At 42.6% G+C, this 26,193-nt stretch overlaps 1 protein-coding gene across 1 annotated transcript in view; it reads right to left on the reverse strand.

The window, feature by feature from the left end:
- The window catches only part of LOC122811561 (sentrin-specific protease 1-like), a gene marked incomplete in the record, with an annotated part of 1,729,916 nt that overhangs the window by 1,675,833 nt on the left and 27,890 nt on the right, over positions 1 to 26,193 (reverse strand). Inside the window, 1 exon segment of the mRNA XM_044083479.1 lies at positions 456 to 625. Within this exon segment, the coding sequence (XP_043939414.1) occupies positions 456 to 625 (170 nt within the window).

A 26,193-nucleotide genomic window follows, 5' to 3' on the forward strand; every position in this document is an offset into this window, starting at 1 on the left:
GAGACCAGCGTGCAGTGGCTGGGCTAATATATGCCTTCGGTAGATAGCCCAGTACCTACCTATGTACCTATGAATATATATATATATATATATATATATATATATATATATATATATATATATATATATATACACACATATATATATAAATATACACACACACACACACATATATATCACATGCAGTGTAACAGTTCTGTAATTCTGTTTTAGTCTGCCCAGCTTTAATCTTTTTCCTTTGTCACCAATATGCTGCAGAGGTCCTACTGTACTTTCATATACTATTTTCAAGGAAAGCCTGACCATTCCAATCCTTCACACCAATTAACATGTTACTGTAAAAAATTTCACCAATGCAGCTTTTAATTTTCCCAACATCACATCAGGATGTCACTATAAATACGTTGTTACCAGCTAACCATGTCTACCTCTGACATATTTGTTCATACACTGACCTGTATCATTTGAGAAGGAGAGCTGTCTAGCGTTGGTCTCATTAGCTGGATTGGCAGAGAAGAAAGTAGAGAACTTAGAGAGGGACTTCTGCTTTTCATCCATGTCATTAAGGTGCTGGTCTTCTCTTTCACCTCCACTGCTGCAACCTTCACTGTGTCCACAAATTCTCCTGTAAATGTAATATAACTTTACTGTAAATACTCTTTCTAAAATCTGTTTAAGACATTCTGACACTCAAGCAATTGACTACATTAGAAACTTAAATAAATGCAGACGTAAGAAACACATTCAATGCTCCTCATCAATGGGATATGCCGACTTCAGGAAGCCTGACAGCCGGTCTGCCTTAAACAGTGACATCTTCCCCCAATGACCTTGGCTGATTCACTTTAAGACATCACATTGGTAGAGAGGGACAAAAACGAAGGTTATATCCCTGACAAAAAAAAAAAAATCCACCAATGAAGCTCCAGTCTCCATCGCCATTGTTTATTCAACTTCAAATGTTGAAGGGTCTGATATAGAAATGAGAAGGAAAGTGGAGGGCAGGGGGTAGCATGGGGTACCCATTCTAACCTCAGGATGCTTGTGAAGGATAAAAAGGGGCCAAAGAAAGGGAATGCAAACTACAACAATATACCTAAACATCTTTAATTATAAACTTGGTACACAACTATATTATGTTCATCATACTGCTCATTACAACCATATAATTGCGCCAGTGAGTGGCAGGTCCTAACTGGACTTGGTAGGACAGTAGAAGCAAACACTACTCTGGCTCTGGATGCAAAACAGTTTGATGCTTTGAGAATGTGTGGGCTGAGAACCAAGTAGTTGCTTCCAAAACTGACTGGATACCAACTAGTTAGGGTTGACTCACCATAAGCGTTCTCTATTCATTGCTCCGACATCTGTAAGTTTTCCATGTTAAGAACTTCAAATCAGCACAAAATTTAGATCCCAAGGAGAAACTTGTCTTCTAGGTGGGTGAATATGTAAAACCCTTTTCAAAAACTGGTTGACTTGAGCACAGACAGAAAAGGGAAGATCCAACTAAAGACTAAAGAAATGGTCAAAAGAATCATCTTCCAATACCTTGCAAACATGTAAATGACCCAACATATCATTATTAGGCCTATCAGTGGGTTATTTGCATGTAAAACAAAATGATTAAAAATTACCATAGAATTTAAGGATGAGCTTTTTAAGATCCCACACATCAATAACCTAATAAATACCCGAGAACCTATCAGATGAATCCTGAAAGAATAAGAAAGGCCAGAAGATAACAACTCTAACAAACATTCAAGAATCAGAGGAAACCAGGCCATGTAAAAGTCCTGGTACTTAACAGTGCCACAGCTAGAAAATGTTTTTTACTTGTACATATTTGATTTTCTAGTAGCAGGTTTTTCTACTTTCTTTAATACCCGCATCACATCCTCAGAATAAAAAGGTATCTAAACTCTTTTATCCAGGCAGTCAATTAAAGTCTGTTCACTTTGGGATAAAACAAAAATGACTCCTGTACTGTAACTAAATCCATTCTGTGGGGAAGCTTATGGTAATTGCCTTTGGAGATTTTCAGAAGGGAGAAGATACAATTCTGCAAGTAAACTTACCATGACATTATATATAGGAATGATCACTGCTGCAGTAGCCTTAGCTATATGGGTTACATCCTACCAAGGACATAGCAGCTGGACAGCTTCCAAAGCTTCACTGCACCTTCCATGTGCCTAAACTGTTAAGTTGAGCTGACTAAAGGACAAGTTTGAGTGCCAAGCCCTGAAGAGCAAAAACTGAAAATCACACCCTGGCATAAACACAGAAAAAAGCGGTGGAGCAGCTACTGCAGAAGTGATCATTTGAACATCTCATGTTACATTGAGTTTACTTACACAACTGTACTATTGTTCATCAAACTAATCACCTCTGCAGTAGCTTTAGCTATATGGCTAAATTACCCTAGCTTACTACATTTCGGAAGGAGAATAGTCTAGCAACCCCTGATCTAGACCTAGAAAAAGAATCAAGCTTCAAGTGCATTGTAAAAGTATGTACAGAGGTCCAAGTTGAAGCTTCTAGAACACTTATAGAATCTAACCCTTGCTAAAAAGCAATAGCTGAAACCAAGGCCCTGGTAAAATTTTATTGTGGGGAGTATAAAAAAGGTTTGTGGGCGTACAGCGGGCATCTCCCTGTACATATAAAGAAATAATTTGTGTCAGGTCAGCAGATTCAGTAAAACTGCATTGGTTCCAAAGATTAATACAATTTTGATTAACTGATGCAGTCACTGCACTATAAAAACATGTGGAAACAGTCTGTATTGACACAAGTTGTCCCTTAATACCTTCATAAGAAACAGCAGCAGAGCCAAAGATCTGAAAGATTTAGGTCCGCCTCCCTCATTTTAAAATCAGTAAAGAAAATCGAAGCATGGATAGTTTGGATTAAAGTTAACTTGGTTATCACTTCAGGCATAAAATACATATTACTTCTTACAGAAATCCAGCCTCTGTGTTAAATGGGGTAGGGTTGACTCACTATAAGAACTCAGATACTGCTTGCTCAGACTTCTGCAGGAAGGGTAAAATTGTTTTCCATGTTAACAACCTCAAGTCAACCAGATTATTTGGTTCAGATGGAACAAGTGTTAACTTCTACAACACAAAATTAAGATATCAAGAAGGGGCCACTAGTTTCATTGGAGACCGAACAAATAAATCATTTGTCCATGAGAAAGCCTTGAAAGAGGATCCATGGGCAGGCTTGCTGAAATGCCCAATAAATAAACCTTGACGGAGGAGTAAGAAAGGTCTTAGAAAAGTAATAACATGATTTTAAAATCAGAGGATAGCTAGTCCTGAATGGGTGCTGGTTATGCTGTTGATACTAACTGGAAAACCTTTTCCAGTTGCTAATACATGATTTTCTAGTAGCAGGCTTTCTTGCCTCCATTAGTACCTTCTGCACGTCATTAGTAAACAGGTGCCTGAAGGGAATTACGACCCTATTTCCAGGCAGTCAGTTAAAGGTGATTGGGGTTGGTGTGTATCAAGCACCACTGCTCCTGTGTTAACAGATACATTCTGTGAGGAAACTGTGGTAACTGCTCCTGTCCATTTCCAAAAGAAGGGAAAAATCACTGTTGCCTAGTCCAGAAAGGAAGCACCACAAAGATTTTGGGGGATTCCTTCTGAATCTTCAGAAGTATCATGGATATTAAGTGGAAAGGGTGGAAAAACATATAGAAACATTCCTGTCAAAGAAAAAGGCATCCATCTCCCAGGCCTCCTAGCATGAAGTTCTGGAGAAGAATCTTGCCATCTGATTACTTAGAGATGAGGCAAATGGTTCCGCTAAAGGACCTCCCCACAGATGATCAGGGACCTTCCAAGATTTCATCTTAGTTTGCATACACAAGGGTCTGCCCTGTCCTGTTCAGCTTGTACACCAATTTAAGGATATTTGCTGCCTTCACCAAGTGATTTTTCTACCAACACACTCCAGCACTGGGATTTGAAAAGACAAGGGATGTTGATGCTGGGACCAAATACTTCAGATACCACTGTATCTTTCTCATGTGGAGTTTTGCCAGGGTTATCAGAAGAATCAGAGATGACATGAGACCCAAAATCCTGAGATTTTTCCCCACAGTGACTGAAGTCTGAGTGGAAAACATTAGAAACAGATCTATATATAGAACTATTTTCTTCCTGTGTAAGAAGATCTCTCTGAACTGAGGTGTCCAGCTAACGTCCCAGGAACACAGTTCTGTATGTAGGAGTCTTTGGAATCTCAACTTGTGTAAGAGATCTCTCACCCAAAGGAGAGACTCCTGACACTTTGAAACAGACTGCACAAATAAGCAAATCATCTAAATATGGAACAGAGAAAATGGATACTCTGTAGCATGTAAAGAGCCATAACTGGAGCTAGCCACTCTTGGTGTGGGGGATAGTCCAAAGGTTAAAGCAGAGAACGGATAAAGTGATCCAGTCACAAAAACCTTAAACACCAGTCACAAAAACCTTAAACACCAGAAATATTGATGAAAAAGAATAAGCTAAGAATCTTTTACTTATTTCTGGACATTTGATTAGCAGGAAGGTAAGATTAGGTAGGAACCCATTTTCAGCACTGGCCCAGGAAATAAAGCTCCAAAGAACTATAAAACATTTTAAGAATAACAATTTTGCAATCTTTAAAAATAATGCAAAAACAACTACAGTTTAAATAATTATATCGAATTAGACATAGTATGAAAACACTGTTTAAAAAATAAATACAATTTATAAAAGCAATGTCTTTCAGCTTTTCCCAGTTACGGGTCGCCACAGCACATCATGGTTCTGCAGACTAATTGGCAGTGGAGTTTTTACGGTGTCGAGTTGCCAGCCCGGCACCCAACCTTCACAGAAGGCACACGTACTTACCTGCAAATCTTTAAAACTCACTTGACCGCAGGGAGGACATGCAGACGCCACACAGAAGACACTCCAGTCGAGAATCGAACCAGAGAATCTCTTGCTGTGAGGTGACGCTAACCACTGCACCACAGCTGTCATCCGAATAAATATAATTTATACAACAATGATTTAACATTTAGAGAAATTTTATTAAGTATATACAGAAATGAATGTTAGTATAATACAAACAGGAATTGCTATATGAAGGGAGAGAAAAGCAGATCTATGGTATATTGATTGAGAAAACTAGGGGAAAAAAATTGACAGAAGTAGGGAAGTAAGTGAAGAAGGAACAGTAAGGAGGTGTAAGGTATGAATAGGTATATGGTCACATTTAGGGATATAGTTTATCCTGATGTTGACCAAAAACAGAGTCAGCTTTTGGCAAGGAGGTCTTTCAGAACGGTTCTGAAAGACAGAAGGGAGGGTATTAACTTGACGGAGAGAGTTAAGGAGTTCCAGGCCTTAGCAACAAGGTACGAGTACAGACAATGCTCAGCAGATTTGATTATGTTTGTGGACAGAAAGGAGTTTTGGGTCATCAGATCATAACGACCAACTGAGAACATAGTGTAGAATGTTACTTAGTGCAGATGGATTTTCGATAATTTTATATGTGGCAAGAAGCTATGCATGTTAGTTGATGGGGTACTTCTAACCAATGTAAACTTTTTAGTGCTATGCAGTGGTGTGTTCTGAAAAAAGCTATTTGCTGCACATTTAGCAAATTTGTTAGAGCATTGTTCAGGTTTTGATATTTTTGATGCCTGAAGTTAGTAAGAACAGAAGCACCATAAAGAAGTGTGGAGAGCAGATAAGTAGTAGCAAGTGTAGCTTTAGTTGCATTGGAGAGAAAATTTGGTTTTATAAAGCATCCCTAGTTGTTGAGTTTTTCTTATGCAATTTTGTATATGCAGGATAAATTTAAGATACTCATCCACTATCATTCCTAATAATTTGTTATAAGTAACTTCAATAGTTGTATTATCAAGAAAGAGGACTTTAAATTTGGTTTCTTCATGAGAGTTATTGGGGGCAGTTTTTTTTAAGGGTTAAGCATGAGCTGTGGTTGTTTTAGCCATGTTTTAGTGGCTATTAAAGCCTCCCAAGTAATATTTTGGAGGTATGCCATTTTGTCAGATGTGCAAATGATTGTGGAGTCAGCTGTATATTGTATTAGGGTGGACTGTTATGTGGATGTGTGGAGGGTGTAGAGGATGTTAGGAGGAATGGTAATGAGGAGGGGACCAAGGATAGAGCCTTTTGGTACACCGGTGGTGACTGGGAGTTATTGAGAGAGCGTGGAGTGTCATTTTACTGACTGATACCTATTGGACGGATAACGTTTGAACCACATAAGGGTGTGCTGACCCAATGAGGATATTTGAAGTAGAACTCTGCTGTGACAAACTGTGTCAAAGGCTTTAGACCAGACGTGTCCAACCTGCGGCCCTCATATCTCTTCCATGTGGCCCCCGACCTCTAACTGCAACATTGATACACGCATGCCCAAAAACACTTTTGTTTTGCGTTTTTCACGCCCCGTGACCTATAACTCTGTTGGTGTGCGCATGCACCAAAGCACCATTCTAGTTTTGATTTTTTTTGTGCCAAAGAAGGATCTGTGTGTTCCCAAGGTTATTTCATCCCAAAGAATCAGTGTGTGTATGTTCTCGCTGAAGAGGGACTCGTGTATGGATTTGCCATCATTGCCTTTGAAAGGGACAGCACTTACCTGTGTTAATAGGTAAGTACGGAGTGAGTGAATGAGTGAGTACACATGCACAAAAGCAGAAAGTTTGTATATGTAAAAGTCATGGCAACAACTGAAAGAGCGTGCAGGAACCACCAACGAACAACGATAAACAGCAAATTACGCTGCTGTTGATCTCTCAGTTCAAACAGCACAAAACCAAAGAACTGCAAACGATTTAACAAAAACTCCAGAATTTAATGGTTTAGCGCTTTCTCTCGCTAAAAGGCGAGCTTCATCAGCTTCTGATGAAGCTCGCCTTTTAGCGAGAGAAAGCGCTAAACCATTAAATTCTGGAGTTTTTATTAAATCGTTTGCAGTTCTTTGGTTTTGTGCTGTTTGAACTGAGAGATTCAGCAGCAGCGTGTGGTTTTTGCTGTTTATCGTTGTTCGTGTATGTAAAAGTAGAAGAGTGTGTGTGTGTGCGCGCGCGTGTGTGTGTGTGTGTGTGTGTGTGTGTGTGTGTGCATGACCGAGAGAGAGAGATGCATGCACAAAGAGGCTAATGACGATCAATCTACCTACTGAACACAAATAAGTTAGCTCACACATATATCGTACATTAAAAGTACACTTTCATTTAATTGTGGCTTTCCTGACAGAGAGAGATTTGTATTGAATATGAAATCATACCTCTCAACTGTATGGATTTTCGCTTCATCTTCAAATTTATGTCTTTTGCTTAGGTCATCCAAGGTAATGCTGTTCCAGGGAGTAAGAATGAGACAGCAGCCTAGGGTTAATGGGTCAGTAGTGGATTGACTTTGGGGGACTGTAGCATATAAATTTGAATTGTTTTTTCTGACAAACAAAAAAAGCACCCAGTACTGTTTTGTCATTGGTGGGTTCTAAGCAGTGGCAGATTGGACAACAGTAAGTATAGCTTTGGTGGATCATCAATACTGGCAAATCAGGTGGGCACAATGTCATTTTTTAAATATTGTGGGTTTTAGTGTGTTGTGTGTGTTTGTGTGTTGGGAAGGCTGCAACAGCAGATGATTATTAAAAAGACAGAGACTTACGGACTGTGGAATATGTTTCTTTGTTTCAAAACCCGATACTTGAGTACTAGGCATGCCAAAAGTAATTTTTTTTAAGACATAGCTTCTTGCCACCTGCAGTGGATGGATATTTATATTTAATGGACAATGCTAGCAGTATGACTGTGGTCCTGTAAGGATCAGGAGGATGCCAAATATACCACTGCCAATGTCTTGTACAGTGACCTGGCAATGGATATTGGGATGTTACTGAAAAAATACAGTAAGTGGGCTTAGAAATATAGTTTAATTAAACAAATTGCATTTGCAATTTGCTGGCCATCATTTAATTTATTCCAGGTAGTCCAGATCCTGGTAGATTGTATCCCATTAGACTTAATTAGGGAGCGCTATCATTCCTGGGAAATAAGCAGCCCTAGTTTCAGTGAAAGTTCTGTGGTTGTTTGCAGGTAGAAGTTGCAGGATGTGGATGCAATGTGTTTTATTTATTTTTAATGCATTTATAATTTCAAAGCATGGTTTTCTTTGTTGCAAAAGAAGGCCATATAATGCTTAACTGACAATGATGGGATAGAAAGATTATAAGTGATGTGTAATGTTTGCAGCTACAGTTGTTTCAATGGTGTCTGTGATGCATAACTATTTTTGGGCCTGTGCCCCACTTTTTTTTTTCTCTTTCTCCAGATTTCTTGTGCCAAGGTTGAGAGGTATGGTTCCATACTATATCAGAAGTTTGTATTTACCTTGGAAGACTTTTCAGCATAAATACGAGAAACAGAGCCTTTTTAACATGCCATGTAATCTTGCAAATAGCCTTTTTATTAAGCTACTTTAATTGACTAAGGTGGTGGTGCTGCGGTAGCGTTGTCGCCTCACAGTAAGACGTTGTCCTGTTCGATTCTCAGCTAGAGCGTCTTCTGTGTGGAGACATGCGTGAATGGGCGTACCTTCGTTGAAGGCTGTGCATCAGGGCTGGGAACTCGGCACGTAAAAATCTACTGCCAATCATTAGCGGACCAGAGTTCCGCTGTGGCAACCCCTAACCAGGAAAAGCCAAAAGACACAACATTAGGCTACTTTAATTCTTTTGGAATTGACAAGTATGCTTCATTGGTTCGAACGTATGCATAAAGTGCTAATGTGACAGCTCAGTAAACTGTCAGTCTGTGAATAACTTTCGCACAAATTAAAATGTCTGAATGTCAAATGGCTTTAGATTGGAGGGAAGTTATGTTTACTCCAGTATGTACTATGATCTTACACAGTTTATGGATTTCTTATTGGATTTACTTTTTGCTGAGCAGTTGTTAGCCAATTTATTGATGGTCCTTTTGGTGGTGGGAAATTGGATGGAGGAGTCCATCTCTAGTACGATTTTTTTTCAGAAATTTTTACTTTCAGACAATTTCATTCAGTGAGTGTGTGTTATGTGATTACTGAGGTTGCCTATTTTAGAAGTAGGGGCTCCTTTTGTGAGTGCGCAAAAGAGAGAGAGAGATTTAATATGTATACTGAATATATTTTTGCAAATGGAATTCTTAGTTAAATAGGCCCCTCCTCTTAGGTAAGTAGACTTGAGTAACCAATATTAGATCTTAGCCATCCAGCTAGGAAAATTTAGTATGTGGATTTTCCATCCGGTTTGATGAAGGCTATGCTACTTACTCAAGGAGTATATTTATGGCTATCCATCCAGTTGTCCTGTTGCTGAACTACATTGTTTGATAATGAGAGGAGCTTTTTACAGAAGATGAAGTTTTTGTATCAAGAACCTGTCCATACAGAGCAGCTTGTTTATGTTGCAGTAAAGGCTGTGATCTTTGTAGTGAGAGTTTTAAGTATAACCAGTATTTCTGAGGTGGAGGAAGTCTCTTAAGGCAGGATCTTTCTTAGCCTAGAAAGCAAGACAGTGATTAAATGTGTAGGGGCCAGTGAGAGACAGAGGAAAGCAAGAAGTTTTTTAGTCTGTTTGGGTAACTAAGTGAACTTAGTCCTTTGAACTTTTTTGTCAGAAATGGTTGTAGTCTTTCTTTTGGCAGGGTGTTTTGCTGAGGCACCTGCCAAAAGGGGCTTTGCACTCCATAATGGCTCTTGTAAAGGAAGAATACAGGGATGTTATGACCACCTTGTCCCTGGATAAGATAGCCTCAATAATGAGGTAGGCCATGTAAAAAGCTTTCTGTACAATGGAGACAACATGGTGGTCAAAAGTCAGGTTTCTATCAACCTGGGTGCTCAAGCACCTCACAACTGATTGCGTGCTTACATTGTTATTAATGTGATAATTTGTGGAGACATCACTCTCCCCAAAGGGGATGATGCATTTTTGGCATTTAGCTTGAGGCTATGTTTCTGGCACCAGTCATTTGTTTGGGTGAGACCCTCTTGTAGCTTATTTAAAATTGTTTTATTAAGTCAGTAATGTGAATCTTTACTTTACTGCAAATTTGTTGACTTATTGTTATGGATTATGGTACTGTAGGACTGCTAATGTTGACATTTTACGTAACTGGATTGTTTTTTCCAGTGAGAAATGCCAGTGCTGTAGTTAATATCTGTTTATTTGTAAAAAAAAAAAAAAAAAAAAAAAAAAAATTATTATATATGTGTGTGTATGTGTATATATATATATATATATATATATATATATATATATATATATATAAAATATATATATATATACACATAAACTAAGTTGTTACAGTTAACTGTTATATTACAGAGTTCGAATTAGAATTTTAAGGCAAATATTAGGCATTTATTACATTTATTCATTGTTCGAATGCACCTACAGTACAGTCAGGAGGTCGACTGTGGTCGCCCGAGGCAGCGAAAGAGTTAACTATATGTTATATATTTTATATGCGGCCCCAAGACTATTTCTGTTCACTCAATGCAGCCCTGGCAAGCCAAAAGGTCGGACATCACTGCTTTAGACAAAATCTAGAAATAAAGACAATACCAGTTTGCAATTATCTCTAGCTTTATTGACAATATCTATATAGGCTAGAAGTGCAGTTTTTGTATTATGGGAAGGACGGACGCAGTGTGTTGTGTTGGGGATAGGAGCTCTTCTTGCAGGAGATAGTTTAGCTATTGTTTTTGAATACATTTTTCAAGTACTTTGGATTAGGGGTGTGAGAGAGCTATAGGTCTAAAGTTAGTACTACCCTTTTTGGGCAGCCAAATTGCATTATTTATTTTTAGTCTCTCTATTTTAGGATGTGCAGGCTATTTAGAATATTCAGGAAAGTTGTACTGAATTCATTTACAGCATTATCTAAGGGGAGGATTTTTAGGGAGTTCCAATTAATAGAGCATAGGGTAGTAATGAGCATTCCTGGATTAAACCTGGAAAGGTTGTGTGTTATTTCATAAATATGCTGTTTAAGTGGATGGGTGAGATGTCTGGTTGTACAGAGTGACAGATGATCAGAGACAGTCAGACACTGTACCTGTGGTGGTGTATTTCCTATGGTCTGACACTAGGATCCAGTCTAATAGAGAATGTGATGACTTGCTATAAAGTGTAGAGCTATTAATTAATTGTGTGAAACCAAATAATTTCATGCTAGACGTAGGAGAGTTAGGAGTTTATGTCCAACCAAATGACATTCACATCACCTAGTGGCAATTTTTTTTCTTGGAATTGTTATGGACATCCAATGTAGAACATCTTTCAGTATAGCTGTACTCTCAGGGCTGGCCTTTGGATAACTGGTACCCTAGGCAAAAGGGCTCCTCAGCACCCCCCTCCAGATCACCAGGTGCCCCCAACCTGGCATACCTACTCCATCCAGATTACTTTTTTCTTTATTTTTCTTCACAGTTTGTCTTATTGTTCAATTTTTCATGTACCCATTCAACATATTTTAAAGAAACTATTTAATTACTATAAAAAATAAACAAATAAATACTGGAAGAGCACCCTTGCTAAAGCAGCATGCTAGGCAGCCACCTAGTTGCCTATGCCCAAGGTCGGCTATTGCTGTACTGTCGCCAGGTGGAATGTAAAAAAAAAGTAATACATATCTGATTATAACCGTTTAAATTTTAAGAAAGTAATAAGTAGCTTTGCTGAACTGAACTTTGGTATTGGTTTCTTGTAAAGGGTAATGTGGTAATGGTTGGGAAATATTAAATACCACCACTACCCATCCTCTTTATATATTCATTACAGATGATATTATTACCAGAAGGTATAGTTTCACAGCTGTTCATGCTGGATTTAAGCAAAGTTTCAGCTACAGCAAGAATATGAGGCTTATATGTAGAGTTAAGAGGAAACTTGAACGAGAAAGAAGAGTTAACAGATTTTGAAGTAACATTGTTTTGAATTTTGGCACTGTCACAAACGGGTCTAAGAAGAAAGATCCAGAACTAGTCTCCAAACATGTTTTTTTGGCACTAAAAAAATCCAGCAAATATTCAACTTTGGAAGGAGGGATTGGTTCTATCACTCCCTGAAACAGCATGTAATAAAGGAGGTGTGATAATAAGATAGTTTGGTTTGGTGGAGGAGGGATATCCTCCTGGCAAGAAGGAATATTCTCTCACTGCCATCTCTAACCTTGATGAATGATCTTCAGAGCCCATTTGTTTGAAACTATCAGAAGCAAGAAAAATGGAGGTCCTGATTTTCTGGAAGAGGAACGGGACTGCCAGGGTGGGAGAGGGGAACAAATTCACATAAACAGTTAAACTGACCAGTTGGACTGTCCTTGGTTTTAGAGGTTCTGGAATTCTTTTTGGAACACCCTTGCCATTATGACAAAATCAGATGAGGGATTAGAGAATCCCTAAGAAAATTAGAAAAAAAAGGAGGGCAGAAAATCTTTAGAGATTCCCTGACTTAACATACCCCCTTCATTACACTTTTTGGTCACCTCTGCAGCAAAGCAACTAAAAAGAGAATCTTCATCCAAAAGAGAAGATCAAATTCTCATTAATTCACATCCTCTTCGGAGGTTCTGAGAATACAGCCAGGCAAACCTCCTCAAAAACAGAAGTACAGGCCAGACATAGCCATGAGTCATATGCACACACTGTAAACAAAGCAGCAATTAGTACAATAGAATAAACTAAATAAAGAGACATTTCCTCAGAAGAAGGGACTACAGACCAAAAATTCCTCATACTTTCACAATTAGTTAGAATAAACATTAACATGAGAGTCTGATAATTAAAAATTCAGAAAATCAAAATTGCAGAAGCATACACTATTTTCCTGAACCCATCAATCTTTCCATCCTTATCAGAAAGAGTAGAATTAGAAGTTATGTACTCACCATAACGTTCCATCTGAGTAGGTGTATTCATTTGTCTGCAACCTGTGGGTTATGGATCCGATATCGGATCCGAACCGGCATGGTTTTCCAGCTATGGATCCAAGCTCTCAGCTCCTCCCCTCACCCATAATGCCCTGCTCTACCCTCATGACCTCAGATCGAGTTTGCCAAAGCAACAATACCCTAAAAAGGGTAACATAGAATATGCAGGAAACTGAAAGGCCAGGGGGATAGGAGGGCGGGATGGTTGCAGACAAATGAATACACCTACTCAGATGGAACGTTATGGTGAGTACATAACTTCTAAATCTGAAGTAGGATATTCATTTGTCTGCAACCTGTGGGACAGAGTCCCCAGCTACCTGAATCTTGGGCGGCCATCATGGAAGGATATTCCGGAGCACCGGAGCCAAAGGATGCTCTACCCTAGATGCAAGATCCAACTTATAGTGGGAAATAAACGTATGAGATGAAGCCCACGTGGCTGCTGCACAAATATCATCTAGAGGAATCCTAGCCTTGAAGGCTGCCGAGGTAGATACTGACCGGGTTGAATGGGCATGAACACCCTCCGGTGCGGGCCTTCCTGAAGCTTGATAAGCCAATAAAATGCACTGTGAAATCCAGCGGGACAGAGAAACTTTAGAGATTGGTTTGCCCAAATTGAATTTTGCAAAGGAAATAAACAGCTGGTCGGATTGCCTATGACCAGCTGTCCTGTTCAGATAAAATCTAAGTTGCCTGTGAACATCTAGTGAATGTAGCTTATATTCACCTTTGTTTTCATATTTAGGGAAGAAAACAGGGAGGTTAATGGATTGATTGATGTTTGCTTCAGAAGCGATTTTAGGAAGAAAGGACGGGTTGGTCCTGAGGGAGACTCGGTCCGGATGAAATACCAAGTAAGGAGGTTTAGCTGATAATGCTTGAAGTTCAGAAACTCTCTTGGCCGATGTAATGGCTACCAAAAAGGCTGTCTTGTAGGACAAGAATTTGAGATCTACCGTAGCCGCTGGCTCGAAAGGAGGGGCGGTCAAGGCCTGCAGGACCAGAGAAAGGTCCCAAGGAGGAACTGCTTGTTTTATAGGGGGCCTGAGAAGAAAAGTACCTTTAAGAAAAATTTTACACAATTTGGCTGACATAAGAGGATTAGAGTCATGGCCAATGTGATAGTGAGAAATTGCCGCCAGTTGTACTTTGACTGTGGAACTGCTGGCACCATCGTTAAAGAGAGTGGTTAGAAAGTCAAGCACTAAAGGGAGAGGAACCGTGAAGGGATTCAGGCCTTGCCGCTCCGCCCACAAAGAGAAACGTTTCCATTTGCTTCGGTAAACCTTTCTAGTGGATGGTTTATGAGCCGCCACCAAAATTGCCTTTACCGGTGAAGAAATACCGGGAGTCCTTATCAGGAGTGGAACTGGAGCAGCCAAGCGGTCAGCTTCAGGTTGTCCAGATTCGGAGGAGGAATGCAGGATGGATGGGATATCAGATCCGGAATGGGATCTAGAATCCAAGGAGGATTCACCGAGTGAGACCTTAGGAAGGGGAACCAGATCTGTCGAGGCCAGAATGGAGCAATGAGAATCATTCTGCAACCCACCCGAGAGGCTTTCTGAAGAACTTGGAGCATCAGAGGCAAGGGTGGATAGGCATACAGAAGACCGGGTGGCCAAGCATGCACCAGAGCGTCTCTTGGGGTACCTCCGGGAGGAGGTATTAGAGCGAAAAACTGTCGCACTTGGTGTTTGAGGGAGAAGCAAAAGATCGCATGAAGGGGTTCCCCACCGTGCGAATATGCGTTCCGCTACTTGACAATTGAGAGACCACTCGTAAGGGGTCAGAATGGTGCGACTGAGCTTGTCCGCTAGGATGTTGGACCGACCGGAATGTGCGTTGCTATTAGAAAGCGATTGGTGGAGATTGCCCATTCCCAAACTCTCATGGCCTCTCGACAAAGAGGGTAAGACCTTGTTCCCCTTGCTTGTTGATGTACCAGACAACAGACATGTTGTCCGATTGAATCGCAATTGTTCCCAAGGGAAGAAAGTCCTGAAGTGCTAGCAACGCTAAGAGCACTGCTCTCATCTCTAGAACATTGATATGCAGTAAGGTCTCTGAATCGTTCCACGTGCCTTGGACGGTCCGGCCATAAAGTGCCCCCACCCGAGGCGGAGGCGTCCGTGGTCACCGTGGCGAGAGGGAGAGGCACAAAATGGGCGGCCTTTGTGGAGATCTGGGAGTGGAGCCACCACAAGAGGGACCGCTTGCAAGCCTTGCTGATCGCTATGGGATGATGCATGGGAGAGCAAGGTATGACCACTGTACTAAGAGCGTCCACTGTAGAATGCATATTGAGCCTGGCAAGAGGAAGAAGTGCTATAGCCGATGCCATGGACCCTAGAGCCCTCAGGACCAACTCCGCTGGAACAGAACTTGAATGGAGAATGGCCCGCACCTGGAGCTGCAGATTTAGAACTCTGTCCGCAGTGAGGAAGGCTCGTAAACTCCTTGTGTCTAGCCTGGCCCCTATAAAATCTAAGAGCTGTGTGGGCCAGGTTGGACTTTTTGTATTTATTGTGATGCCCAGAAAGGGAGCAAGATGGAGAAAGGAGTCTCGGCCAATAGAAGTAGATGCCTTGTTGGGGCGGTAAGAAGCCAGTCGTCCAGGTAGGGAAAGACCTGCACCCCTGAAGCCTCAGGTGGGCCGCTACCACTGCTAATACTTTGGTGAACACCCTGGGGCTGTGGTGAGACCAAAGGGAAGGACCCGAACTGGTAGTGACTGGCTCCCAGCCGAAGCGGAGAAACCTCCTGGAGCGCCTGTCCATCAGGATGTGGTAGTACGCGTCCTTGAGATCTATCGAGCACATCCAGTGATTTTCTCCCAGAAGGGGAGAATAGATTGCAGAGTGACCATTCGAATTTTTCTTTGGGGACTGCCAGATTCAAGAGAGAGAGGTCTAGGATTGGTCTGAGTTCCCCGTCTTTTTGGCACTAAAAGAATCTGGAGTAGAACCCTGATCCGATCTGGTCTGGGGAACGGGCTGGATGGCTCTTTTCTTTAGCAGATGGCCAATTTCTGCCAAAGCGGCCTCCCGTTGACCGGGTGGGACGCCTGGGAGGGACTTCAACTTTGGAAGGTGAAGGAAAGGAATGCGATATCCCTGGATATGATTTGGAGAACCCAGCGGTCCGATGTTATGGACTCACATGCCGCTAGGTGCCCCGAACGCCCCCGACTGCCTCCAGAGTAGAGCAGTCGGGCAACCCTCAGGGTTGCTGCGCGGCTGTTCAGAGAAAGGTTCCCTGGACCCGAAGTTTCTGGGAGCCCCTCTGCCTCTAGGGCGGCGTCCTCCCTGTCCTCCTCTGCCACGGAAGGACTGGTTGTCCGAGCAGGCTGGGACTGCTGCGACTTCGAACCACATCTTCTTCTGACCCTTTTGGTTCCTAGAATAGGGCCTCTGGGGTGCAGAGAAGCGATTCGACGGCAGACAGCGCCTTCCGTCCTTTTCGCTCTGGGTCAACGCCTCGCGAACGGTCTTGCCAAACAGAGCAGAACCATCAAAGGCGCTCGCAACGACGCTTTGAAGGGCTCAGAAAAATCGCAGTGACGGAGCCAGGCCTGACGTCTAGTGACCAGTCCTGTCCCCGCAGCTCTAGCGGCACCTTCCGTTGCATGGGAGAGTAGCCGCATAGAAGTATTTGTAACTGACCTAAGAGTGGCCATACGGGTGGAGTGCAGAGCTCTGTCCTCCTCCGAAATGGACTCAGGGGGGGATGCAGTGTATTCCTTAATAAGATCTCGCTGCATCCGAATGACATGTGCCAAATAGTTCAGCGCCCTTACCGAGAAGGTCGCCGAACTGAACATCCGCTTCCCCAAGCGGTCCATCATCCGAGACTCCTTGCTCGGTGGGTGGACTGAGGGACTCTCCTGAGCCAGTTCCCTCTTTGTGGCCGCCGTCAACATGGCATCTACCGGAGGCCCCTTACTCCAATGGGTCCGGTCGGATGGCGGACTAAGGATCCTATCCGGTCTTTTGGGAATTGGCTCCACGGTGTCCGGTTCCTTCCACGCCCTGGTGGTAATAAGGTCCACCAGGGGTCGGCAGGGGACACCCAAGAGGTAGACGGGCCCGCTTCAAATGCCTCCAAGAACACGGACTCGTCCGAGGAAGACTTGGGGCAGACCACCCCCTTATGCGAGTATTTCCATGATGTCTCCAAAGGAGACATCCTCGGGGTGACCGTGGGGAGCCTTCCCCTTCCTCCAAGTCCGTGTCTTCTGTGAGAGACTCGGGGGAGTCAATATGCCTCCTTTTGCACGTATGCTTGCGAGGGACCTCCTCTGGGGGGCTGTCAGAGGAGTCCTCGCAAGCAATTTGCTCCATAGGAGCAACTTGGGGCACAGAAACGGGCTGTCCCAGGGGCCGGATGGTGGAAGCCTGGCCCAGTGCAGAGGGAGCGCGGGACGGAGCCGAACAAGTGCCGGGGTCCGGAGACCCTCAACAGAGCCCTCTCCACTACATCAAAAGCCGAAGGGGAGCCGACCTCGACCAAAGGATCCGACAATCGGCTCCCTCGATCCGAAGAGTGGACCGGAGCCGGCGCCGAAGCGTTCGGATCCGAAGGGACAGTACGCTCCGACACAGACGGCGCCGAAGGAGCACTGATCCCCCCGGATCCAAAGCTCGGATCCAGGCTCCGAGAGGTCGGGTCCGACGCACTCGAGGGCAGGGTCGGATCCGAAGTACCAAGTACTATCGGCGCCGACCCACCCCGCCCGGCTGCTCGGCTCCAGCTGCTCGAACCCGGATAGCGGGTCGGAGAAGGAGCAATAGGCTTAAAAAAGGGTGTTGAGCTCCCCCCCCCGGAGGGGGGGGAGGCAAAAGCACTCCCATCTGCATCTGGGCCTGGATGAACCTTCTCATCATCCGGTCCAGATCAGCATCAGAAAGGCTATGAGTAGATCTCGACGAGGCTACCGAGGTAGGCCTGGAGTGCCTCCTCGATAGCCTCGACGGAGATCGGGTCTCCTCCTCAGGACCCGGTGAAAAGCACACAGGGGACCGGAGCCGAAGGAGGAGACCGAACCGACAGGAGCCGGGAGAAGCCGCTTGGCTGGCGGGGCCGAAACAGAGGTCTCGGCCCGCCGCAGGTGCTTCTCCTCCGGTCCTTACCAGCATCCCTCTCCTCTCCAGAAGCGGGAGGTTGAGTCCCAGGAGCAGGAGGAGGTGCCACAGGGGAACAACTGTAGCCACAGCTGTTCCCGAAGGAGCGGAGGCCGGAGCCGAGTCCGGCGGTAAAAGACCCGCCAAGACCAGCTTGGACCTCCGCTCCCTCAGTGCCCTGGGGTTGAACCCTGCACAAATGGAACAACCAGATGTGAGGTGTTCAACCCCGAGACACTTAACACACCGAGTGTGGCCATCAGCCGGTGAGAGCTTATGGCCACACTCGAAGCATTTTGAAAAAATAGATTTAGGCTGATCAGCCATAATCTATCAACTACTAAAAGCTACTAAAGTAACTTAAAACAAAAGACACACAGGCCAAACACACACACTCTACGCAACAGCGAGGGGAGGGAAAAAAAATTACTTAATTTAACTCAAATTAAACTTTTCAGAAAGGGAAACCTAAACTTTCACACAGAATTACTCAAAGAACCAAAAATTTTCTGATTTTACAAGTAATAAAATACCACTTAGCTGAGAGCTATGTACCCAAATCCAGTCACCAGCGCGGCAAACGAGATCTGGGGTCATGAGGGTAGAGCAGGGCATTATGGGTGAGGGGAGGAGCTGAGAGCTTGGATCCATAGCTGGAAAACCATGCCGGTTCGGATCCGATATCGGATCCATAACCCACAGGTTGCAGACAAATGAATATCCTACTTCAGATTAGGACTTAACTGTTTAACAGCAGCACGATTAAACTAAAGCTGTAGCTGTTGGGTCAGGTTTGGGAACAGTGTACACAAACTTAAGACCTAGGAACTTTATACATTCTTCCTTTTTAGGGACAGCAGGCTGGCTATCAGAAAAAGTACAGCAGACACACAAATCCTTCAAAGTTGACAGAACTGGAGGAACTGGTGAAGGTTCAGAAAAGTCTTTCTGCAAGAGCTCATGAAATTTTCTTATGGACTGAGAAGCCACAGTGTACTCCCACTGAAAACACTGACATATTCTGGAAATAATCTCAGAGAAGAATCCCAAAAGGAGAATCAGAATTTAAGCTCTCTGCAGAGTCTGAATCAGAAAACTGAGGAGAAAACCTGCATCTGTCCCTTCATCTTTCTGTCCAGATTAAAGATCTGGAGGTCTCTCTTTTACCAGAAAGAAATAAGGATCAAAAGCCTGAATAAATACTGAGCGAGACCCTAAAAATTATTCCTATCTAAAGAAATTTACAGAAGAGTAGATATATGTTAAGTTTTCTGTTTCTTTTTGACAGAAAAAGAAATGGGTCAACAGTCTTGCAAATGGCAACAGTAGCTTCCGCAAGGATGGGCACAACATTCTGACAAAAACAGAGACATTTTTCCTATTTCCACTCTCAGGACCAACAAATGGCTCTCCTTTGCCCACTTAGGGGACCCAAACAGCTGCAGAAGATGTGACTAACCCCCCCCCCCAATTCATAGTGGCTGAAGGTGCTACACCAGAGCGATCTGGGTTAAAAGATGAATGGTCTGACATACAACAAATGGTCACACACCTGCAGATGAGGCAAACTACTAGCCTGCTATAGTCGCAGAGGCCGTTTGCTTAACTTTTTCTTTCCGTGGCTGGAAGGACGAACCTTAGAACAAACTGTTTTCATGGTCAAGCCAAAAATGGTGCCTCATTTCCAGGAAAAGCAAGTAGTAAAAGCTGGTAAAAATTTACGATCTTTAAAAGTCACTTTTTCAAAGAAGAAAAAAAAAACAGCAAGCAGCACTTGTACAGAATTTCTCCACAGGAAAAAAATGTTTAAGCAAATTAAACAACTTTTAAATGGACAGGAAAAACAGCGCTCTCATTTAAAGTACAAAAAAGCTTCATGACAGTCCATTAAAACACAAACTCCTAGCTTTAAAATAGCAAAGGAAAGTATTAATACTACTGTATCTTTTACACACCAAGAACCAACAACAAATTTCATGGAAAGTTTTTTTTCCCCCCCAAAGGGAACTTATTTGCCCACCATAGGAAAGCACAAGCTGAACATTGATCCTCAAAAGCCTCAAGAGGAGCATACTCTTCAGCAGCAGTATAGCCTGAATGGCTTGTTGCCCAAACTTTTCTTTTAGTCTGTTCAGTTTAAGCTACTTGAGAGTTTGGGTGGGTGGAAGGTGCCATGAAACTTTGGAAGCTGTCAGTGAACAATCTGATGAAAAGAACATTTGCATAAGAAAACTTGTAACAGTAGCTGTTTGAATTATCACTACTGCAAGTAGCCTAAATTATATGGCTAATATCCTACACAGGATACAAGTGGCCAGATTCCAAAGCTTCAGGGCACCTTCGACATTTTAGTTTGAGCTGAGCTGACTAAAAAATTCATGCTTGGGCACCAAGCCCTTAAGAACTTTCATGCCAACTGACAGAGGGAGGCTAAGTCCTGACAGAACATTCCTAGCAAAAGACAAATACACATCTACACACTGGTATAAAAAATACACCATAAAACAAAGGGGATGGAGGGAGGAAGTGGCTACTCCAGCAGTGATCACGTGAACATTTACTGTTAAGGTACGTTTACTTACAATACTACACTATATCCTTCATATTGATCACTGCTGCAGTACCCTAAACTATACAGGTAGATTACCACAGCTTACAGTAACTGTGAGGAGGAAGAGTCCAGGATTCCTGGAGAATGGTCCTAGCAAAACCTGTCCTAGACTTGGAGGAGAGATCTGGTTTCAATTTCTTTTAAATACTATGCACAGCAAAACAAGTTGCTGCCATTAGAAAGCTTTCAGTATACCCTTTTCAAAAAAAAAAAAACAATAGATGAAGCTAAGGCCCTTGCAGAGTGGGCATTGACCCTGCCTGAATAGTTTTGTTGTGGTGGGATTAAAAAAGGTAGCAGCCAGAGGCATCAATTTTGAAATAGTTTGCTCTGATACAGGTTGTTCTTTCTTCACACCTTCACAAGAAATGAACAAATGAGAAGTTTTGGATGATATTCTCTGTCAAGATAGTACCAGAGTTGTCTGTGGATATCCAAAGTATGAAATGCGTTTTTCTCTCATTTTTGAGTTCTGGAAAGAAAACAAGGAAATGGACAGATTGTCTTAAAGTAAACACACCACTGGAGGATCTGTTCTCAAACAGCCACAGTCTTTGTGAAAGATGAAATAAGGGTGATCCAACACAAGAAATTACAACTCAGATACCCTTCTCTTCTTGCAGAGATCACAGCAAACAGCAAAACTGCCTTCCATGTTAAGAACCTCAAGTCAGCCAGGTGATCAAATGGAGTATGTGTTAACTACTCTAACAGAAAATTAAGATACCAAGAGGAGCCACAAGTTCCCTGGGAGGCTTCTTATGTAGCACCCCTTTCAAAAACTTTTGTATGAGACTGCACTGAAAAAGGAGGAATCCATAGGCAGACATGCTGAAGTAGCAGACAAATGAATCCTGGCAGATGAACAAGACAGACTATAGCATAGAAACTTACACCAATACTGTAAAGCCAGAGAAACACTAGCCCTGAATGGGTGCTGGTTGTTTTGCTGGCACTAACAAGAAAACCTTTTCCATTTGCTTATATGTGGATTTTCTAGTACGCACTCTGAAAAGAAATGCCTACAGTCAGTTGTAGTTTGAGATATGGATGTGTCAAACATCCCTGACACTGGATAAGTCCAGTCTGTGAGGAAGCTCGTGGTAACTGTCTCCAGCCAGTTTCAAATGAAGTGAGAATCACTGCTGCCTGGGCCAGAAGGGAGCCACCAAAATGAACTTTAGTGAGTCCTTTGAAATCTTCAGAAGTACCCTGGAAAGTAGTGGAAACGGTGCAAAGCATACAGGAACTTTCAAGTCAAAGGGAAAGTAAAGAAAAGAAAATGAAGTCTTCTTGCATGGAGTTCTGGAGCAAAATTTTGCCAGTTGATTGTTTAGAGAAGAGGCAAAAAGGGTCGCCTGGGGAATTTCATCCAGCTCTGCTTCTTCTCCATACATTTTTGCTCCGAATGAATGCAAGACACTTACAGAGCAGGATTGTGCTGTAAAGCTATATCTCATGCTAACATGGCTAGCCTGCGTTGGGAGTAAGATCCGATTCCCCATTGCTTATGTACATCACAGTGATACTGTCTGTAACCACTTACAGAAGGTCCTGGAGACCATAAATGATTCAGAGAGTTTAGAGCCTTTATTAAAGCTAGCAACTCTTAGGTTTGTGTGTTTTGGTCCATCATTCATGTCCAAAGGACCATGCACTTTTATACCCATTGATCTTGCTTCACAAGAAAAGTCTGAGACATCCGTTGTGGTGGACTGCTTTGGAGTAGGAGGACAGAATGGGAGATCTGGATTCTGAAAGATTTGATGTCACCAAGTGATTTCCCTTTTCACAGATTCCAAAACAGTAAAATGAAAAGATAAATGGATATTGATGCTGGGACCAAAGAGATTTGAGTCACCACTGTAGACTTCTCATTTGGAGTCATGTAAGAGGTATCACAAGAATCATGGAAGCATTGAAACCTAAAATCCTGAGGTACTCCCTTCCTGTGGCAGACATCTGTGTGGAAAACTCCTGAAGTAGATATAAATAAAAATATAGATCATTTTTTTCCTGTGGAAGAAAAACTCTGTACTAAAGTGTCTACCAGATACCTCAGAAACATAATTCTGTGTGACACAGTCAAAAAAGGCTTTTGAATGTTTTCTTCGAACCCCAGCCTGTGTAGGAGACATCTTACACCTAGGTGAGTTATTCTAGACACTCTGCAAAGATAAGCAAGTTGTCTAAATGTGGTAAACTAATGATGCCCTGTAGCCTGTAATGGGCTACAACAGGTGCTAGATACTTTGTGAACACCCATGGAGTAGTGGACACAAAGGGTAAAGCAGAGAACTGGTCATGTGATCCACACACACAAAGCCTTAAGAAATGCTTAAAATTTGGATAAGGAAGATGATGATATATGCATCTTTCAAATCTAAGGTTACTAGAAAACTCAAGTGAGGAAGGAGAGATAAAGGTTATGAAGTGACACCATTTTGAACTTGGGCACCATCACAGACAGATTAAAAAAAGAAATATCCAGGAAGTGGTCTCCACAAATTTTCTTTCTTTGGTGCCAAAAGAAGAAAATTTGAGAGTAAAAGCCTTCCCCTAACTAAGGAGGAGGAACAGGTTATATTACCCCCCCACCTAAAACAGCATTAGATGCAAAACAGGAAGAAAGAAAAGTATTTGGAATGGCAGATGAGGAGGAATCCCCTGAAAACGAGGGGAATTCCTTCCACTGCCATCTTGCCATCTGTATCCTTGATGGATCACATTCAGCACCCATTTGTCTGGAACAATATTTTGTCAAAGGGAGAAATGGAGATTCAGACTTTCAGGAAGGGATAAGGGAAGCTGAAGGGGGGGGGCAGATAATGACCAGGTCCCTTATATAGTCATTCTAACCTTGGTCTGACTGTCCTTTGTTCTGTGGAGATCCTGCTTTCTTTTTGGAACCTTCCTGTCATTAAACAAATAGCTGCTTACCAGTATTCTGCTAAAACTGTTTATTTTGTTTCTAGCTAAAATTAGACAAGGGAACTGGGAATCTTTTGGTGACTTTAGAGGAGGAGGACTACAAAATCTGAGACTTTCCCTGAATCAGCTTTATTCCTCTCATCACACTTTTTGATAACCTCTCCAGTAGTGGATCCAAAAACAATCTCAATTCAAGCAATAATTCATAAAAAAAGTTATATATTCATCATATCGCTCCATCTGTTTTGTCCATTTTCATTATGCCTCAGCATACGGGACTCTGATCCAACTTGGCTGTACAGCTTGTGAAAGCCTACGAACTCAAACTCTCGAGCTCATTCCTACTCACAACGCTCTGGTCCCCGAGCTCATTCCTACTCATAATGCTCTGGTTACCGCTAACCTCAGATAATTCATATAGCTTGAGAGAAGTAACAGTAGTATAAACAAAGAACTATGAAGATGCCACCAGTGGCATTCAAATCCAAAGAAGCAAGGAATGCTGACTGTGTCCGCAAAAATGTTTCTTGACAGAGGGAATTTGAACTAAAATGGCCAGGGGTTGTAGGGTGGGGATTTGAGGCTGAATGAAAATGGACAACACAGATGAAATGTTATGGTGAGTACAAAACCTCTTTATCTGATGTGAATTTTCATTCATCCTCAACGTATGTGACAGAGTCACTCGCTACCTGAGCCATGGGTAGACCCCTAAGGAAGATGTTCCTGAGAAAAGTTGAGCCAAATGCCAATCTTCCCCTTTCAACCAGATCTAATTTGCAGTGATTGATAAAGGTATGTGGATTTGACCAAGTAGTAGCAGCTGCTCAAATATCATCCATGGAAGCTCTAGGCTGAAAAAATGTGGAAGTTGCCACATATCTGGTAGAATGAGCTCTTAGAAGTTTGTAGAGGAGCACATTCAACTTTGCATACTTCAAAGAAATACACTGCATTATCCATTTGGCTATAGTTACTTTCTTGACAGTTTTCCCCAAACTATGGTGCGCAATGAAAAGTTGGTCTGATTTCCCAAACTCCTTTGTGCGATGCAAACAGTAACGCAACTGTCTATGGATGAACAATGAATGCAGCCAGAATTCCCCTTGGTTACTGAAATTTGGAAGATGAGGTTCACACAGCCTATCTTGACCTCGCCAAGGCTTTTGACACCATCCCCCATTCTGGAATTATAGCTAAACTCACTAAACTAGGTATAAATCCCTATAGCTAAACTCACTAAACTAGGTATAAATCCCTATGTCACAAGAAGGGTTGCCAACTGGCTCACTGACAGAACCCACGCTGTAAAAGTTGCAGACTCCAAATCTGACCTCAAAACAGTGACAAGTGGAGTACCACAGGGTTCCATGCTGGGACCTCTCCTGTTTTGTATCTACTTCTCTGAAGAACAGGCTGACACAGAAGGCCTCTGGCTAATGAAGTTCGCAGATGACTGCAAACTAGGAGCCATAGTCAAGTCCCCAAATTATGTGGACATCCTTCAGAAGGCCCTCGCTGAGACAGATGCCTGGTGTCAGAGACATGGCCTCAAGCTCAATGCCAAAAAGTGCAGTGTCATCCCCTTTGCTAAAAACTCTGTACCAATGAACTACCACATAGGCAGAAATCAACACCGAATGTGTGATAAAAGACCTTGGGACCCAGGTGTATTAGTAGTCCCATCTTCTTTGACAGTCAAATCACCACAGTAGTCAGGAAGTCCTTATACATGGCACAACTCATCATAAATGGGTTCTCATCCAGGAAAAAAAAGAGGTCATTGTTCCCCTCTACTCGACACTCATTAGACCCATTATAGAGTACAACACCCCTTTTGGACTGTACCTCACAAGCCATCTGCAGCAGCTGGAAAGGCCACAGAAGTACCTCACAAAGAGGATTACTGGCCTCACACAAATGCCCTACACTGACAGCCTAAAAAAACTCCAGCTTTACTCCGTAGCATATCACCTACTCCAAGGTGATCTCTGCCTAACATATAAAGCTATGTCAAACCCAGAGCTGTTGGACATGCTACACCTAAAGAAATCCCAATCCCTCCGAGCTACACGCTCTAGGGGCCTAAACCTTGTCACCACAATAAACAGGACATGCTGGAGTGATAGATTCCTGTCCCAGAGACTTCCCATACTCTAGAACAGGCCACCCATCTATGTTAAGCAAAGTTCTTCATTAGCACTCTTCAAGAAAAATCTTGATGAGTGGCTGGGAAATAAGAAATACACCCCGGGGATCACTTCTGTGTCTCTGCTCGACAGTGGCACAGGAAAATTAATTTCTTGGGTGGCATAAGCCAGGGAATCTTGTTGGCTAGGCTTACGTAGGCCCTTGGGCCGATAGCCTAGTACCTACCTATGAATGGCTTGATTAATATTGGATTCTGACACCATCTTCAGTAGAAAGGAAGCACTGGTCTGTAAGGTAACCCTATCCTTGGGAAAGGTCAAGTAAGGGGTTTTGGAGGATAAAGCGTTAAGTTCTGA

Source organism: Protopterus annectens, chromosome 9.part0, assembly GCF_019279795.1.
Source record: "Protopterus annectens isolate FY-2018-M chromosome 9.part0, PAN1.0, whole genome shotgun sequence".
Classification (NCBI taxonomy): domain Eukaryota; kingdom Metazoa; phylum Chordata; order Ceratodontiformes; family Protopteridae; genus Protopterus; species Protopterus annectens.